The 15,629-nt window shown below is 38.1% G+C and overlaps 1 protein-coding gene across 1 annotated transcript in view; it reads right to left on the reverse strand.

Annotated features, from left to right (window-relative positions):
• Positions 1–521: 521 nt before the first annotated feature.
• Gr59e (Gustatory receptor 59e) overlaps positions 522–15,629 on the reverse strand; it is a 39,334-nt gene continuing 24,226 nt past the window's right edge. Inside the window, exons 2-4 of the mRNA XM_067776370.1 lie at positions 5,932–7,016; positions 3,889–4,041; positions 522–665 (exon numbers count right to left, since the gene is read on the reverse strand). Coding sequence (XP_067632471.1) covers positions 546–665; positions 3,889–4,041; positions 5,932–7,008 — 1,350 coding nt within the window. The 5' untranslated portion in view covers positions 7,009–7,016 and the 3' untranslated portion in view covers positions 522–545. The remainder of the gene's footprint in view (positions 666–3,888; positions 4,042–5,931; positions 7,017–15,629) is intronic.

Raw genomic sequence — 15,629 nt, forward strand, 5'->3', positions numbered from 1 at the left:
CTCTGTTCCGAAAATAGCCGAAACTTTTCAAAATAAAAACAACCAGTGTACATTTTGAGATAATTCTTTTTTATTATTCAATATACTCCCTTTTCACTTCCATACACTTCTTTGCATGCTCATACAATTTGTCAAACGAGTCGAAAATGTCCTTTTTAAGAACCTTGTCTAGTTCGTTGGTCGTCGCCTTTTGAATGCGGTCAATGCGATCATTTGAGTAAAATTTATTTTCAGTTCTGATTATATTTTTCTTTCACTCTCTAGAATTTTATGTTTGTAAGAAAATTTTAGAAGTCTTTTTCATTTTTCGGGGGCCACCTAAAATCGGGGGCCCCAGGCAGCTGCCTATTCTGCCTACATGCTAATCTGGCCCTCATCCTCACTAATACTATATACAATGTATATTATACATACATATGTACATATATAGAACTTCTATTATTATTAATTTTATTGTACTTTTGAATTAACAAAACAATTAGCTACTATTACATAAACATTTATTGTAGCATTTAGATGCCATTTAGATTAGTTTTGTTACACCGTTATTTGATTATGATCCATTTGTAGTGCGTTATATTAGTTTTTGCTAAATCGGCCATCGTTGCATTACCCAAGTCGATTTGTATCATAAATATTATGTAATTGCCTATAGCACTAATCAACTGTAAAGAAAGTCAACAGGAAAAAATTATTCGGTACTGATTACTAGACTTATATATATGCAAAAAAAAAGTGCGCCTAAAACTCTGTTATATCACACTCGCAGGCAATAGTGGCTTTACGGGCGGCTCAATAAAGATAGAAAGCCAATATAAAAACCTAAAACCCTATCTGAGTTCCACTTAGGTTAGGTTCAGCTGGTCGGTCTGTAAAGACATGACATAGACTGAATGTGTCCATAGTGTTACCAAAGTAAATTTGACGACCAAACGGGGGTCTATCAGGTGCCAGGACTTATGTCACATAACAACTCCGTCCTCTTGGCAAATACTATAAGTTTTCTAGGACCTGGCTTAATTGCTGCCGCGAGATCTGGCAATTGTGTCGCTCTTAATAGCTGGAGCCTTGACCTGGCGAGCACAGCAAATGTACACAGAACATGCTCAACCGTTGCTTCCTGCAGCTCGCACTTACTTCACCTGCTGTTACTGACGAGGCCTTACTTATAAGCATGTAACACCAGAATGCAGTGTCCAGTTAGTATACCAATCGTGAGCCTTAAGTCTTCTCTCTTCAGCTCTTTCGTGAGTTTAATGTCATACGCTTCGCATATGATTTTAGAAATTATGCAGCCCCGCGCGTCTGGCCACGCTTTTCCTGCTTGATGAATTTTATGCAAGTCCTGCCTCTTTTTGTTCACTCCCAAATGGATTGGGACGTCTACAGTCGCTTCAGAAAGTGCTGCGCCCTCCTTTGCAAACTCATCGGGGTTTTCGCCACCTTCTATCCCTTTATGACTGGGAATCGTTGTATAGACGTATGGTCCGGCCGAAGCGAAGTTTTTCCAATGCTTCTTTACATTCCAAAACACTTCTTTATGAAGGCTCCCTCTAGAACATCTGCTGCTTTCTTTACGGCCTATATTTCTGCCCAAAAGGCGCCACAGTAATCTGGCACTCTGAAGGATATACTTATTTCTGGATCGACACAGTAAACAGCAGACCCGACCCCTTCCATTCATTTGTAACCATCCGTATACACGTGTATAGTATATTATGCCACTACTACACTCTGGTGCCAACCGTACCGCTTAATTGTGCCCACCAGAACTCTTTCGAAGCTCAGGAACGGGACCTCATAATTCGCTCTCCCGATATTAGATGGCGCTTACTGCTATGGCCATACTGTCTGCACTGAAGTTTTTGGTCATATAAACCTTCCATTAAATTGATCGTAAAACTTAAAGCGGAATCTTCAGATCGCCTCTTATATAACAGAGGCATATATGCCTAGAACCTGTAGTAATCTTTACAAACGATGACTTTAGATAGCTGCAAGACTGCGTCCCCAGTTTCCTCAGTTAGACTTGCAAAGTACATGTAACCAGATCGATCAAGTTAAGATAAGCGGATGGCATGCCTCCAGTGTTTTAGATGTACGTTCTACTTACGGATCATTATGTTTTCGCAGCCAGAATACGCGCCGGCTCTTCGCGACTACACATAAAACAAAACGCACAAAGAAAACGCTGCAATCACAACAAATTCCCAATGATTTCGCAACTCGACTATGACAACTGCTCTATTAATCACTTCATACAGCTGCCGATGAAAAATTTGGTTAGCGCCGACCATGGAATAACAACTGGTACGATGAAGAAGGTCGCATAACACCCGCAAAAAGGTAGCTACCTACAGGGCGACAAAAAGAGTGTGTGAACGTTACCGCGAGTTGAAAACGGGAGCAAGACGCCTTTACAGGAAGAAAAAAAGCAGAATAATGCCCGCAAACTCCACCAAAATATTTGGCGACAGACGAAAGGTTTTAAGTCCAGTCCAATCTCCTGTAAAAACGAGGCCGCTATTGATAATGATGGTATTAATGTTCCCTCACTCGACTACGACGAAGTCAGAATAGCAATAACCACATTAAAAAATTACCAGGCCGCAGGCGCTGATGGATTGGCTGCGGTGCTATTCAAATATGGCGGAGAGAAGTTGGTAAAGCGCATGCATCAACTTGTATGCAAAATATGGTTGGAAGAGGGCAGTCAACAAGAAGGAGGGTCGCGCAAAGCGCCAACTATGGCGGAATCAGCCTACTTAGTAATGCATATAAGGTCCTGTCAAGCCTGTTGTGTGAAATATTGAGGCCCACCGTGTATCGACAGATTCTAATGCCCTGAGGAGTGTTATCGATGTTGATGCTCCTTTGCCGGATGCAGATCCGGTACGTTCGGGTAACAAGCACTATTAAGGTATTAGCCCGACCATCTGGGGAATGATTTGGTATGACCACATGAAATCTTCTGGGCCATCCCGAGCTCCCAGCCCCTAGAACCATAAGGAACTTGGGGTCGCCAGAACCTCGACTGTTAAGGAAACAGTTCCTTCCTGTTAAGGAAGGATTCGCCACCGGTAGGCGAGGGTGACAATTGGGTTGTAGAAGCTATATATTGCGCTAGCAATCCCTTGAAAGGGTTGCCCTTTACAACCCCTTGAATCAATTTGGTAATTTAGTCGCCTTTTACGACAGGCATACCTGCCTCGGGTATATTCTAAGCCCCCTAATCCGCTGGGGTAGCTCATTTACGTCAGCACTTACTCTACAAATAGATACATTCGAAGTTGAAAAACTGGAGAAAGTAAATCTGAAATAGGTTTCAATGTACACAAAACTAAAATCGTCCGCTATCAATCTAACTTAAATCATAAAAATGTGTCTTCACTAAATTTTGGGACAGTCGTTTTAAATTCACTGAGCTCACAATTCAAGCTGATAAGATTTGCCTGCTCGCAGTTGCTTGAATACAGACCAATTCCAGTTTAATTTTCCATATTTGAGGCCCTCGTTCAAGAAATCCATCCAAGAATACTTTACTAATCTCAATTGAGATAAAGTTAAGAGTACAACCCGGCCCCAGCTTTTTTCGTTTTTGAGCCGTTCGAGCAAACTTTAAAGGCCTTCATTCTAGTACTCTCTCTAAGTATGCTTTATGTTCTGGACCCTCAGCCTTAATTTTAATAGTTGAAATTAGGCGTTAAAGCAAGCGTTCTCGTGAAGGTTCTCTTAGCCTCTCAGAAGGAAAGTAAAAAAGTCGTAATTAGAATTTGATATGAGTTATTATAAGATATGTGGATTAACTACTAAAATTTTAAATAAAATGGTCTCCACGATTTTTCAAATTTTTCAAAAAACCTTCATTAATACTGTTTTGTCACTTACGCCAGTTATAAGCAGCGAATCCAACTCCATTATTCCACATACCATTTCCGTTTGCTTTTGAGTCATTATTCGAAGCAGAAACTGATTTATAGCACGTTCCATTTCTTTCGATCTGATATAAATCTGGTTCAGTATGAGAGATGTACGACATATCTGGAAATAATTGCGGATATATAGGATATAGCAACATAAATATCAATAATTTAGACCGTAAATTACATTAGACCGTTTCAGAAAAAAAGTATTCCAAAATCAACGGATCCAGGCTCAAAAATGTATTTGGCTAAGAAAAATTGGTTTTTAAAATAACTTTTTAAATTTCGCTACTTCGCTCGGTAATTGGCGTTAATTGGTAACACCAAGGGAACTTAAATCGTCCTTGTGCTTCCGGAAGATTAGGGACTGCCCATTTCTCTGCTGGGTACCAATAATAACACGTTCTTCTTCTGTACCTGCCGCACTTCACTCAATACTACGTAAATAAAAAAAAGACGTCAAGGCCGATAAATCTCTGAGCTTTTTTCTCTTCAAATATCTATGTAGAGGGAGTGCTTAACAAAGACTTTCCACAGGCCGTTATAGAGTAATGCCTACAAATCAAACCATTTTTACTGAACAAAACTTCCAAAAAAAATATCGGGACACAGGCATAATAAAATTCGCGCCCAACAACACCAACTAAGGACACAGCACTGGTGGCAATTATCGTGAAATACTAGGCAAGCTTCTTTAGACCTCAATTCCGCCTTCTTCAGTCAAGCAATATCCTTTTACAAAATGCAAGCTTTGACTTGGGTGAACATTACTAGCCACATACAAAGTGCTTAGATTAATTTGTCTGCTAACTAATTTAAGCAAGTTCTTAATTAATCTTAACTGCGTCATCCAGTTACATATGCCGAGCATATGCCGATGCTAGCCATTACAACTAAATATAGAAATATTAAAAACCTGAACACTTTCGTCACACCAGACCGACAAAAAGGCTTTGTAGTTATCTAAAATATAAGAACATTCATTTGAAAAAGTGTACTGGCCTTTTACTATACTCGCAAGTTCAGCGAGTGAATAAGCGTTATCAAATTCCTGACTCTTACGATTTCTTCTTGACGCAGGTGTATGCGATAGAGAGAGCAAGCAGACTGCTCCAGGATAATACAGTCTTCAAGATCTTTACGCCCCTGTCGAATATCAGGTACCGATGTCTCCTCAGACACTTCTTTGGGTGTCATGTGGAGCTAGAATCTGCAAATATAAACGAAACTCTGCACTACATCAGCAAATGCGTTGGTTTAAGTTCATGGATGTATGAACCACTTTCTACAGAAAGGATTGTTTTTGTTGTTGTGATAGCGATAAGGACACTCCCCGAAGGCCTTGGGGAGTGTTTTCGATGTTGATGTTCCTTTGCCGGATGCAGATCCGGTACGTTCCGGTACCAAGCCCGACCATCTCGGGAACGATTTGTTATGACCACATGCGACTTTCTTGGTCATACCGCCCTCTCACCCCTAGATCCATGAGAACTTCGGGGTCGCCAGAGCCTCGGCTGTTAATGAAACAGGATTCGCCACGGATAGGTGAGGTTAAAATTTGAGTTTGGAGAAGCTATATATTGCGCTGGCAACCTGAAAGGGGGTACAGAAAGGAATCAAGGACTCCATCGTTGTAACCGTAAAAAAACTTCTCCAAAAGTTTAGTTGAGTATTGTGAATGTGACCAGTATTTTACCAGACATGAATTCGGCACGCTCCAGTACTAGCAGCTTCTCGTACTAGCCCGCCTGCTTCGGGAACGATTTTTTTGGCCCCTCGAATCTTTGGTTCTAATGGAATTGTGTCACTTCTTACGACAGACATGTCAACTGTTAAAATATTCAAAGCCCCCCAACACCATTTAACCCGCTGCGGGTACTTTAATTAACATAAACGTATTGAGCGCTGATATTTTAAGAGGACACCCCAACGCAGCTTTAAAGCTTGTTGGGAAAAAGATTAAATCTGAAACAGTCTAATGTTTTTAAATACATCAAAGTCCTCTTACCTCTTCAATAATTAAATCATTTGTGACTAAAATCAATATAATACGTCCAATATGAATAGCGATCCACAAAAATCTATGGTAAATTTGCGACAATTCGTCACCCAAATAATCGTCATCTTCATAATATTTATAAACAGCGAAGAACTCCACCGAAAGGCTTACCACCGATCCGATAATATTTATAAATAGAGTACGGCCAAAGGTAAGTGTCACCTGCGACCTTACCAAGTCCAAATCAAAGTATGGCACTCGTATCGACTCCAAAAACTCATACTCGCTCACCGCCAACGATCGTGAACTATTAAATTCACGTTGATACCAAGAGAACTCGTTTGTGTGCGCAAAGTTGAAATCATCATCGGTGGTTTCCTTCCGCTTGAAATGATCATCGTTCATAGTCCATTGTAGCCGCTTCAAACGTGCGCTTAATAACTCATTAAAGCCATATTTGAGATGATATATGAAACGTAACGATAACCAATATTGACCCAAATTTAATGATATCAAAATATTTGGTAAACTAAAAACGCTCGAATGTATTAAATAAGGTATAAAACCGTTATCGGTGCGCAGAAAATCGACGATAAGCGAAAATAAGATAATCATACAAATCAAACCGAGCATTGAATATAATTCCTTATGTAGCACATTAAACAGATCCTTGTCAGACAAAATGATCGGCTGAAAGCTTTTATATTCTTTATATATACGTAAAAGCTCTTGTGGTATCTTTCGATATTTGTCAGCATCGCAATATATGGTATATACAATAAGTAACACAATAAATGGATTGTATATAAGTTCGATTATGAAAAATATTTTAACAATATCGACAAGAGGATTGTGTATCCGAGTGATGCTGTAATAATTAACGACGTGAATAATAACTATCCAAATTCCACACCAAAGACAATGTAAGCAGCGCTGTATATGGCGATCAGATTCCGGTGCGTCTAGAGTTGGCGAAACTCCAAAAAATAGGCAAATGCGGTTGAGTGTAGACAACAGATTGAAAAACTGTTCAGAATTGTCAATCTTCTTATGATGATGACGAAAGTGATATAACTTTAATCGCATTTTTGTCACTACAAAAAAAAAGAGAGAACGCAGAGATAGGAATTAAGAATAGAGCTACAAACGTTTTCTTCGCCTGCATTCGACTCTGTGGTAAAATATGGGGGCCGCTATCCGAAATGATATACTGCACATTTAATACTGTTGTGAAAATATTATTAACCTATGCGTCCTTAGTTTGGTGGCTGAAGACCATGCAAAGAACATCATCCTTAATTAGCGCTTAATGGCCCAAACATTTTGGCTGTTTCGCGATAACTGACCCGAATTGAGAGCACCAAGGGAGGTCAAGTCTTCCTCCATCAGTGGAGGCCTCCCACTTCCTCTGCCTCCAAACTGTTGTGTCGACTGAAATACTTTCTTAGCCGGAGCGGACCAGCGATTCGAACGATAACAGAAGTTTAGAAAAAATAAAAAATTTCCTAAGAATCGTTACAATTGTAGTTAGAAGAGGACTTGCTGAATAAATTCCGAAAAACGCAGTAAAAAAACAAATTCTGCAGATTGAGTAAAACTCGATTCCAAGTATTTTTATAGAGTTATTAAACAGGTAGAAGAAGTGTTCTCTCGATAACTAAGGGTCGCTCTAAGCTTCGATTCCCAAAACAATTAGATACCTGCAAGGATTTGTTAAATAACTTTTCTTTCATTGTCTCATGGCGACTACACTCGAAAGGATGTTCATTGTTCAAGAAAGAAGCATGCTCGCAGCCTAACTCCGTGTCGAAAAGATTTTCAGAAAAAAATAGCCATGCCGTTATTATATTAAGATTTAAAGCCGCCGTAATGTATATTAAGATCTCGAACTTAACCTTCTCAAATGCGAATTTTTTATACCTTTCATGAAAATGAAATGGGATATTAACTTCGTCACGAATCTCTAAATTGTAAGTTCTTAAAGGAAAATAGATAAATCCACCATTTAGTATGTCGAAATGCTGAGGATGAAGAGCTGAATTTATTTAGCCATGTCCGTCTCTGCGTCTGTCTGTTTGTATACAAACTGGTCCCTCAAATTTTGAGATACCTTGATAAAACTTTGTGAGCGGCTATATTTAGGTGTCCGATTAAACATTTGTCGGAACCGACCGGATCGGTCCACTATAGCATATACCCCCCCCATATAACCGATTTTTCATAAAAGAAAATTTTTGTCATATCTTCCTCAATTTATCAGATTGAAGCTTCAAACTTCACCATATGCTTTCGTATATTGCACATATTATTGTCCGAAAAAATGGATGAAATCGGTCGTATATATAGCATATATCCCCCACAACCGATTGTTCAAATAAAAATCTTTTCGTAATTACTGCCCCATTTTAACAGTTAGAGGCTTTAAATTTCACCAATACGTATATACGTTAGTTCGGGTCGATTTTGTGGGGAGGAAAAAAAATCGCCCATTGCTCTGTGAAAATCATATTCTAGGGATCAAAATAAGAAACTTTGCCGAAGGAACCATACCTCTTAATCGAATTCTGATATCCCCCACCCTGCACTTTATATGAAAAAATCGGCGATTTTTTGAAATGTTTGTATGGTGAACCCCCAGGGGGTTTCCAGGGGGTGTCCCACTGGCATCGGTGGGTCGGGCCTCCAAAGTTAGTGAGGGTCGGTCATACATTTGGACTCGATTGGAGCACTCCAAATGGGTCAAAGTGGGATTTTTCAAAATTTACCCCTACCTGGGGGGGGGGGGGGGGGGGGGGACATCAGAATTCGTTTTAGAGGTATGGTTCCTTCGGCAAAGTTTCTTATTTTATCCCTCGAATACGATTTTCACAGAGCAATGAGCGATTTTAAATCGACCCGCCCTAATATACGTATAATACGTATTACGTATATAGCATATATTGTTGTCTGAAAAAATCATAGAGATCGCTGGTATATAGAGTTTATACCCCATATAAACTGTCATTTCTGCCCCCTTTTTTACGGCTAGATGCTTCAAATTTCATCAAAGTCTTACTCTTACGTCATATATTGTTGAAATAAGTGATTCGTGGTCATAGTTTTTACATACAGACCACAAAAGTACCTACTTATTTTTATACTCAGCGTGCTTTTTTTTTTATTTATTTTATGCTTTGCACACAGAGTATATTAACTTTGATTGGATAACGGTTGGTTTTACAGGTATAAATGAATCGAGATAGATATAGACTTCCATATATCAAAATCATCAATGTCGAAAAAAAATTTGATTGAGCCATGTCCGTCCGTCTGCCCGGTAACACGATAACTTGAGTAAATATTGAGATATCTTCACCAAATTTGGTACACGGACTTATCTGGACCCAGAATAGATCAGTATTGAAAATGAGCGAAATTGGATGATAACCACGCCCACTTTTTATATATATAACATTTTGGAAAACACAAAAAAACCTGATTATTTAGTAAATAATACACCTAGAATGTTGAAATTTGACATGTTACTGATATTAAGAGTCTTGATAAAAATCTGAAAAATGTTTTTTAAATGGGCGTGGCGCCGCCTACTTGTGATAAAATCAATTTTACAAATATTATTAATCATAAATCAAAAATCGTTAAACCTATCGTAACAAATTTCGGCAGAGAGGTTGCCTTTACTATAAGGAATGCTTTGAAGAAATATTAACGACATCGGTTAAGGACCACGCCCACTTTTATAAAAAAGCTTTTTAAAAGGGTCCTGAAAGAGCTTTATATCAATGGTATTTCATTTCCCAAGTGGGTTTATAACAATAAATAGGAAAAACTTCAAATTTTAAAAAATGGGCGCGGCACCGCCCCTTTTATGATTAAACAATTTTCTATATTTCGGGGACCATAACTCGAAGAAAAATTAACGAATCGTAATAAAGTTGTGTACACAAATTTTCCCTATAGCCGGAAATATTTCTAGAAAAAATGGGCGAGATCTGTTAAAGACCACGCGTATAAGCTATATCTTAGCCAAAAAGAGCTTTGTATCAATAGAATTTTACTTTCTAAATTGAGTTATAACATTAAAATGGGAAAACACAAAAATTTTTGAAAATGGGTGTGGCACCGCCCCTTTTATAACTAAGCAATTTTCTATATTTCGGGAGCCATAACTCGAAAAAAATTTACATATCGTAATGAAATTGTGTACACCAATTTTCCTTATAGCAGAAAATATTTCTAGAAAAATGGACGGGATCGGTTAAAGACCACGCCCACTTTTATATAAAACAAATTTAAAAGGGTCGTAGACTATAATAATAAGCTATAACTTAGCAAAAAATAATTCTGAATCAATTATATTTCACTTATCAAGTTTTATTTTAAGAGGAAATGGGGAGACATTTTTTTTGAACGGGCGGTGCCACGTGTTATGTAGAAAAGTAATTTATCTGAAATGAAATGTACAATTGAAGATCACGCTGAGCATATAATGTTCGGTTACACCCGAACTTAGCCTTCCTTACGTGTTCATTATATATTTATCTTAAAAATTGCTTATGTTCACTATATATTTCTTATCTTATACAGCCGATTATTTTGATATTACGAATGGGATAAGATTATTGTTCAGCCCCATTCATGAAAGGTATGAATTCTTCGGCACAGCCGAAGGCAGTCCCATCCTTACTTGTTATTATTGTTATTAATAATATAGCTGCAATGGAAGAAATTTTGTTCACTAATATGTCAAGGGAATAATTACCAGATCTTTACTTTATATTCACTTTCTGTTCTTGAGTTTTTGGATATCTGCCGATAGTTATCTGACCGATAACTTAACACTTTATGTTATAATTTCTTGCTTAAGCATATACTTATAAACTAAGAATATAACAAGCAGTATTAAACATTTACATACAGTTGCTGATTAGTATTTAATTAACGAAACATTTTTTCTCATTTATTATATTTTCAATTAATCACCTACAATGTCCCATTAACAGTTCATATTGTAAAAGTGTAGACCCCAATTTTACATATTTTAGTTGGACTGTTGGCCGCCGTGATGTGTTGCTAGCTTACTCCGCCTGCCGCGCCGAAGGTCTTGGGTTCAACTCCCGAGCAAAGATATATCAAATATTCAGAGAAACGTATTCCTGAGCGGGGTCGCCCATGTGCAGTGATTTGGCAAGCACTCCGAGTGTATTTCTGCCATGAAAAGCTTCTCAGTGAAAATCATTTGCCTTGCAGATGCCGTTCGGAGTCAGCATAAAACTTATAGGTCCCGCACCGTCAATTTGTAGCAAAAATTAGGAGCTGGACGCAAATTGGAGGGAGGTTAGGCTTGGTTGAACTGGCCGGTCCATGATGACCTCACATAGACTGAATGAGTACGTATTGTTGCCAGAAGTTTATTTAACGACTAAACTGAAAAAAACCTATCTAAAAGCAGGACCTATGTTAAAATATAACTCCGTACTCTTGGCAGATACCAGAAGCTTTCTAGGACTTATGTCACGTGCTACTTCTATATCTGAAAGCTGTATCACTCCTAATAGCTAAATTCATTGCATGACAAGCGCAGGGCACGATTACAAAACATGCTCGATCGTATCCTCCTCGAACCCGCACTTCCTACATACATCTGCTATCACTGATCAAGCCTAATTTAAAGGCATGTGACGCCAGAAGGCAGTGTCCAGTCAGAATAGCCGTCATGAGTCTTCAGTGCTCTCTTTTTAATGATAGCAGCAACTTTGTAAGACCTACACATAATCTAAGACACTTGACAGTCCCGCTGTTGGACCCACGCCTTTCCCGCTTGGTCGATTATTTGCACCTCTCGTCTTCTTTTAATCTGGCCCCTAGTTCATCCGCTTTTTCATTCCCATATGCCCTGCTACCCAATATAGATGTATGTTTTTTTCCATCCCGATTCTTTCCAGGGATTGCTTTTAGATGCCGGTTGTCAATACAAAAGTTAAAACGGCTGCAGCTTAGGCTATTATCTTCCAGTGTTTCTACACTGAAAGAAATGGTGCTAGTAAAATCAACAAATCGGTTCTGTTGTTCTTGACTTAACGGTTATGGTTAATTCGACCGAGTTCTTTGTCGAGCGAACAAATTAGTTTAGTCATTTCAACAAAAGAGAAATTGTCGCTCTTAAGTTACCAAAATTCTGTAAAATTGACAGATTCCTAAAACAGGTTAACTGATTTTTTTGTTAACACAATTGATCTCACTGGTCATTTCAACAGCGATCAACAGTCAATACATGAGCAAATTTCAAAGAGAATTTTACGCTCACTGCGCTCTCTACTTTGTACTTATTTATGCTGTGTACTATATGTAGTATGTATATGGCGGCCACCGTGGCGTGATGGTAGCGCGCTCCGCCTACCACACCGAAGACCCTGGGTTCACACCCCTGGCAAAGCAACATAAAAATTTTAGAAATAAGGTTTTTCAATAAGAAGAAAATTTTCCTAGGCGGGTCGCACTTCGGCACTGTTTGGCAAGCACTCCGAGTGTATTTCTGCCATGAAAAGATCTCAGTGAAAACTCATCTACCTTGGAAGTGCCGCAACATAGGTACTTTCGTACAAAGCCGTCGCAGCACCTTTTTTTGTTCATTTGACTACTAAAGCGGTCAATTACGAATCAACGATTTGTGCGCAGTTGATTCAACATCTTGTTGCGATGGATACAAATTTACAGAAATTTCGGTTGATTTTACCAGTCTTTTTCTTTCAGTGTACTTGCGCTTGGAAAACGCTACAGTGATCTGGCAGATCAGCACAGTATACCGCAGACCCTACTCCTCCCAGTGCTTTGGCGGCCGCAAGGCGAACATTTTTGGAATTGTCTCTTATTAAAACCAAATTACGGAATAAATTGCAGTTTATTTCAATTAACCACATTGTTAACCAAAGAACTTTGTACGCAAAACCCAAGTCCTCATTAAGTTTGGTCGGTGAAAGACATTGGCTGGTCCTAGAAAATTTATGCAATGAACGATATAAAACTTTTCTATTATACGTTTTTTTCGATGTAGCCCAGAATATATTATAAGCATATATACTTTAAGTTTTCAAATATATATACATACATATGTGTATAAGACTGAAAAATATGCCCATATGTGATAAAATGTATTTAATTATCATCGGCAATAATTATCATCAATTTTAATTGAAGCACTTTTTTTTTTGTTTGTAACGTCGTGTGGTTTTGTACTTTTTAAATTGTTGATTATTACATTGTTTGTATACCAATAAATGAAAACAAATTTTGGTCCTTTTTTTTGAAATTTGGTCCTTTTTTTCGACGAATTTTGGTCCCAAATGAAAACAGGTTGTGGCAGCCGTGTACATGATATCAAAATTCAACAACAATTCAGACTTACATGCAATGCGCTGCGTAGTCTAATCAAGTACACGGAAATCTCATTGAATAAATATTGTTTGTAAGAGGAAGGTTGCCGTGCCCTGCTATGCTATGCAAGTATGATTGACCCTTTACTGACTCTGAAACCACTACGTCGATTTTATTCAAATTTGCAGGATAACTTTGAAGTGACCAGAAGAGTTTTATTTCCGGGAAGTGAACCAGGGACCAATCCATTCGAACAAATTCGCTTTGACTGAGATCCGACGTATAGGTGACCCTTTGCCTTGATTAGTAATGACGACACTTTTTTAGCGGAAGATGAACCAAGAACCGACTGGAACTGGGGCTTAGAGTGGGACTTAAACTTCTGCTGGGACTGGAACTGAGAATTAGAGATGGAAAAGAATAAAAAAAAACTAAAGGTTATTGAAAAGGGGGAAAGAGAAAAAGACTGAGCAAGAGATAGGGTTAGACGAAGATAGAGAGATAGGGAAAGATTGGGTGGAAAACGTAGTTTTCTACTGTCGCGCAAGCATGGTAAAAGTCGCATTTTATCTCTACACATTTTGTCTGGCGCTTTTGTAGTTTTTAGTCTTTGCAAATAATATGATTTTTCAAAACTTTTGCCGCTCAAACATTTATTTCGGTTTGGAAAGAGGAAGTACCCCAAGTGGACTAACTCTGGGGAATATACTACATGATGGCAGTTCCTTTTTCCCATGATGTCTATATACGTATGGAGCCCTGCAATTGATGGAATTCAGTCATAGTTTAAGGCCGCCATTGAGGAAGGCTTTTTTGTACGGCGTTATGGCCAATAAAGTCGCATTTGGTCATAATAAATCGTTTCGGAGATGGGCGGGCTTGGTACCGGGACGTACCGGATCTGCATCTGACAAAGAACCATAAACATCGATAACACCCCCAAGGCCTTCGGGGAGTGTCCTTATCGCTACAACAACAACAACACGACAGCAGCTAGATTTTGTTTACCCAACAAACATCTAAAAAATATTTCTCCAGCATTCGAAAAATAAATATATAGTAACTACCTCTGAAGTTGATATCCAACATCATTGTCTAATAATTCTCAATCCTGATAGTTCTCTAGTTGATATCCAACATCATTCTTCAATGACTATCCAACCTTTGAGAAATCTTGTTGAATTTATGGTCCTCGAGATGATCGCCAACGTGTTATTTTTCTTCCTTTATATTAGGTCGGTTGAATGTTTGTCCGCTTTTCATACAAATCTTGCAATCGATTTTGAAGTAACTTCTCATTGAGCTACAAACGTGAAAATTTACTCATAGGTTAGAACACCGTGACAATGCCACAAAAGGAAAAAAATCCGTTAGGTGGCGCACGGATCGAAATAATTAGATAAGAATTTGAAAATTTTCAAACCAGCTTTTAAGTAACTTCTCGATGAGCAAGAGACTTGAAACTCCAAACTTAATTCCGAGGTCGATGACAGCCGATGACACGATACAAAAAGATTCGCTAGGGGGCGCACGAGATGATTAATTTAAAAAAATCGTACGAAACGGAGGGAATTTTTGGATTGATTTTTATGTAAGTTCTCATTGAGCTACAAATGTAAAGCTTCACAGATAAGATAAGACGCCGAGAAAATTTAAGAAAAGGAGAGAAAATTCCGTTAGGTGGCGCACGGATCGAAATATTTAGATAAGAATTTGGAAATTTGGTGTTTTGAGATCGATTTTAAAGTAACTTATCATTGAGCTACAAACATGAAACCTCAGAGACAGGTTAAGACACCGTGACAAAGGAACAAAAGGAGAAAAAAAATTCCGTTAGGTGGCGCACGGATCGAAAATATTAGATAAAAATTGGGAAATTTGAAACCGGGTTTTAAGTAAATTCTCGATGAGCTAGCGACTTGAAATTTCAAACTTAATTCAGAGGTTGACGACAGCCGATGACACGATACAAAAAGATTCGCTAGGGGGCGCACGGACTGAGATATGTAGAAAAATCAAACGGAACGGATGGCATTTTGGGATTGATTTTTATGCAAGTTCTCATTGAGCTACAAACTTAAAACTTAATAGACAGGTTAAGACGGAAAATGTTACAAAAGGAGAAAATAAAAATAAAATATAAAAATTTTAAGCACTTCCTTAAGAATAAAACAAAATAAAATAAAAAGGTAAGATTAAAAAGGTCGCCAAACTATCATAATACAAAATAAAATAAACTAAAATAAAATAAAAACCTGATACATATTTAGTTATTTATAGAAAATCTTACCAACAACTGTAAAACCAAATCAATGTAACTAGTTAATAGAATT

The sequence above is a fragment of the Eurosta solidaginis genome, chromosome 3, assembly GCF_040869045.1.
Source record: "Eurosta solidaginis isolate ZX-2024a chromosome 3, ASM4086904v1, whole genome shotgun sequence".
Taxonomy (NCBI): domain Eukaryota; kingdom Metazoa; phylum Arthropoda; class Insecta; order Diptera; family Tephritidae; genus Eurosta; species Eurosta solidaginis.